This window comes from Cynoglossus semilaevis, chromosome 1 (genome assembly GCF_000523025.1).
Source record: "Cynoglossus semilaevis isolate Cse_v1.0 chromosome 1, Cse_v1.0, whole genome shotgun sequence".
NCBI lineage: Eukaryota > Metazoa > Chordata > Actinopteri > Pleuronectiformes > Cynoglossidae > Cynoglossus > Cynoglossus semilaevis.
In genome coordinates this window covers 21,832,263-21,836,398 of record NC_024307.1, presented here as the reverse complement: position 1 = coordinate 21,836,398, position 4,136 = coordinate 21,832,263, and the positions used below count along the sequence as shown (strand labels likewise).

Below are 4,136 nucleotides of genomic sequence, written 5' to 3'. Positions count from 1 at the left end.
GCGATTGAACAAAAATTCATAAATTCACGTCCTTTTGATGATGAAAATGTTTTCTACGTGAAGACATTCTTCCAGTTGGACGATAATGGAAAATTTAAGTGACTTGGACCAACACTAAATATTTTTTGTCTTTGCTCCGGCCGGTTGTGATGGAAATGTTTGTATTCTTACATTTATGTCATTTATAATTTTACGTACAATTTGCTTAATTATCATTAGCTTCGCGCATTTCACAGCAGCTGCGGTGAACTGAGCTACGAGGTCGTCAAAAGGACACAAGGCCGCACCAAGACATAGACTCTGTCTGGATTCTGAGGCGCAGTTCTCTGACAGATAAGAACATGCAGGTGGTTTTCCCACCCTGACGCTGCACGTAGTGGAATTTTCCAGTCTATGTAGCTACGTAACCATGTTGTACAAACGACGTCCATGGAACCTCTGAACCACATCACAGTGAATCTAATATTTAAAAAATTTTAAAACAGCTTCTTGCTTTTGGTTCAAGGGTGTCAAACTATTGGCCCCGGGGCCACTTGAAGCCCACAAATCACCATAATCTGGCCCGTGAATTTTTTTTGATTTTGTGTCCTTGTGGCATATTTTAGATCCCTCGTTTATCACGGTAGATAGGTTCCAAGGCCTGCCGCGAGAACTGAATTTCCGCCAAGTAGTGACACCATATTTATGCGCAGTAAAATGATGACGAGAAAGGTGATGATGACTTTTACTGCGCAGCCGATGATTGTTGTTTTGACAGTTTTATTATACAATTTTAACACAAACAAGAACTGCTTTTTGTTTTTTCAATTAAAATCCGTTTTTTTTGTTGAGCGTTTGCATTACTTTCTTTAATTTCTTTTTTCCAAGACAAGACTGACACCATGGATGTTTAATAACTCATCTGCACAACATACAGAATATTTATTGTCATTTCTCAAAGTACACAAGAAACCATAAGACAGAAAACTGGCTAAGAAAGAAAAACCCTTACAGGTCATTTGGAAAAGGAGTGTCAGTTTGTCCTTTAAAAAAAAAAAAAAAAAATCAGAGAATTCTTGCTCAGAGAAAACAATGTAGAGTTTTGACTAAACACCAACTCCCTCCAAATAAATAAAAGATTCTGCTTTTTTTTTTTTTTTTTTTTGCCTTTTTAACACCCGTAACAGAATCTGTCAGTCAAAAACATCCCAATGAACCTTGCATTTCAGGATTTAACCCAAACATTTCAAAACGGCAGAGTCAAACCATTTCTCCTCCAGACATTTTTTGTTGAATGATTTCCTTTGGACGAATGGATAAACAAAATTAAGCAGAAGTTGCGAAAAAAAAACTGCCGCCACATGACGTCGGTGAATAAAGAGTCTGTGAATGTGTTTGTAGCCTGTGTTGAATTTAGTGGAATGAACGTAGATACAGACTTCAGCCTGTAAATTGTACTCAAGTTAACTTTCTTAAAAAAAAAAAGGAAAAAAAAAAGACTTTTTTTAGATTTAAAACCAATCATGTAGGAATATGACATTGTATTAAATTTATTTTCTGAAAAAAAAAATCAAAAAATCAAGAGCTACAGAAAGACGTAGCGACGCGTCTTGAACGTCTGTGGTTGAGTTTGTGAAATTACACTTGATGAAAAATTGATCAAATAAATAATTTTGGCAACAGAGCTGGTCTGTTTTCATAGCCATTTTTTTAAAAATGCAAAGATAAAAAAATAAACATTTTTGCGTTAAGCAACGGTTAGTGTTTAGACATGAGCATTTCACGGTAAACATCTTTTCCGCTTTCACCTTGAATGATAACGGCGACACGGTAGAGGTTTAATTGTATTTTAATGCCGTTGTGTATATGTCGATGACGCCACCGAACACTTCGTATTACTGCAGTTCGTATTTGTAGTGGTTCTGCAGTCGCATCAGAAAAAAACAAAATAAAAAAACAAAGACCATGTGGATCTCCTTCAAGATTAGACTGAAGTTTCATAGATAGTTAGTGTTTCTGAAAGTCAGTTTGTTTTTAAAAGCACATGTTCTACATGTGCATAACGCTGGAAACTGGAAACCACTGTTTGCTAATTTGATACGGTCAGTTTTTACACCTTCTCAACTATCAATCTGCAGGTGTTTATTGACAAAAAATTACTCTTTAACGTCGTGATTTTACAACAAAATAAAATCTGCAAGACTGAGCAATGATTGGTTTAAGACAAAGCAGCAACAGGTTCGCGTTGACGTCCACCTACAGTTAGCGTTTGATAAGCAACATCTTCAGCAGCTTTTACGACGACAGATGACGAAATGCTAAATGTGAAGTCCAAACATCATGTCATCTTGGTGGGATGAGGATTTTAAATGATCATTTTCACTTTATGGCCAAATCTTTCAAAAAAATTTTTTTCTTTTTTTTCCTTATGTTATCCGCAGATTTAAACAAATCCCCCAACAACACACATGTAGCCTGTAAGTTGCGGGTGCTGTACTGTGACGCCAGTGTGTTGTGTTGTGAAGTGCTTTAAGAAAAGTCTCATTCTGCTGCGTTTTCTTTTCTTTTTTTTTTTTTTTCCTTCTTTTCGCTGTTTCAAATACACGCGCACACACACCTGCGAAATAAATTCAATAAATAAAACACAATGTTGTAAGGCAATGTTGACCATGCATTTGTCACAAGGTATAAAAAAAAAAATGGAGAAACATATATGATACAACAATATGCACCTTCATTAAGAGCAACACGGTCGCCATTTCATTTCCTTTTCTTTCTTTCTTTTTTTTATTAAATCAAGTGAAGTTTTCAAGGCTTTCTGGGTGATCTCCTGATCCACAGGGCTCATACCCACCACTCCTGGCTTTGGTCTCGGTGACGGGTCCAGAGCTCGGTCCCATAGGACGCACAGCAGTCGGATCCCGGCCATGGTGGGGGCTTTTTGCATTGCATACACAACATTTTCTTTCTTTTTTTTTTTTTTTTTTTAAATTCCGAAAAAATGTCATAAGTCAGTGGAGACAGAGATCCAGCAGCCAGCTGCTCAGTGTCCTCAGGACAGGCCGCAGGTCTCCAGGTAACTTTGGAGTTTCCTGACGGTGCTCCTGTCCAAGGAGCAAAGATCGAAGTCAAACGTAGTGTTTGTGATGTGAAAGTGTCCGGTTTCTTCGATCAGGTTCACGATCTGGAAAACACAGTAGAAGTGAATTACTACATTAACCAGTGAACAGTGGGGCAGCTTTAAGCGTAACTTGGCAGCTGGTGGACTCGAACCTGAAGCCTTCCGGACCTAAGTGCGCTTCCTTAACCACTAAGCCACCACTGCCCCAGTCAGAAAGTAAGAAAGGAATTAAAAAAAAAAGCTCCAAAGGTTGCGGGATGAGATACTTGCTAGCTTGACGATGATGTCAATATTGTTCATGGCAGACAACCGTATAAAACCAATTGAAGAACCAAAGCCTGGTTGATGCTCATCGCCAATGTCTGTCCTCGACATTGGTTACGTATTGAATTTGGAATGTTTTCCGAGAGCTTGCAGATGTGTATCCAAAGGCATGACGCTTGAAATCCAGTTGACGTTAAACTACTTTCTGGTTCCTGTTTAAGGTGAGTCTTTTTTTCTTTCATGGCAGACGACCATAAACGTCTCACTTACTGACTTATAATAAATATATAAAATATATAAAATATATATAAAATAATCAATTGATAAAATTATGCATAGCAATGTTTACATAAATACACTCTAATAGTAATAATCAATTGATAAAATTATGCATAGCAATGTTTACATAAATTTAATGACCTTAACTGCGGCTACACCTGTCACTGATGGACCAACCAACCATCTAACGCAGTGGTTCTTAACCTGGGTTTGATTAGAACCCCAGGGCTTCAGTGAGACAGTCTCAGGGGTTCGGCCCGCTTGGTCATCACTGCCGGGTTCGGTGAATGTACATATGAAACTGGTGGGGTTTATTACCTCCAACGAGGTTAAGAACCACTAATCTAACACCACAGCAGAGGGCTACTCCCTGCTGCACTGATCGACTCTGTAGGTGGCCCTCTCCGCCCTCTCTCAGCTGGGGGCACTGTTCCCCACTTAACCTATCCTATCTTTTAACACAAGGTGCTTGAATTGGGGGGGGGGGGTTGGG

General features: G+C 38.7%; 1 protein-coding gene across 2 annotated transcripts in view; it reads right to left on the bottom strand.

Annotated features, from left to right (window-relative positions):
* Window positions 1–886: 886 nt before the first annotated feature.
* The window catches only part of mllt3 (MLLT3 super elongation complex subunit), a 60,609-nt gene continuing 57,359 nt past the window's right edge, over window positions 887–4,136 (bottom strand). For both annotated transcript variants that reach the window (XM_025054241.1, XM_008318980.3), the window contains exon 13: window positions 887–3,163. In XM_025054241.1, coding sequence (XP_024910009.1) covers window positions 3,032–3,163 — 132 coding nt within the window. In that variant the 3' untranslated portion in view covers window positions 887–3,031. The remainder of the gene's footprint in view (window positions 3,164–4,136) is intronic.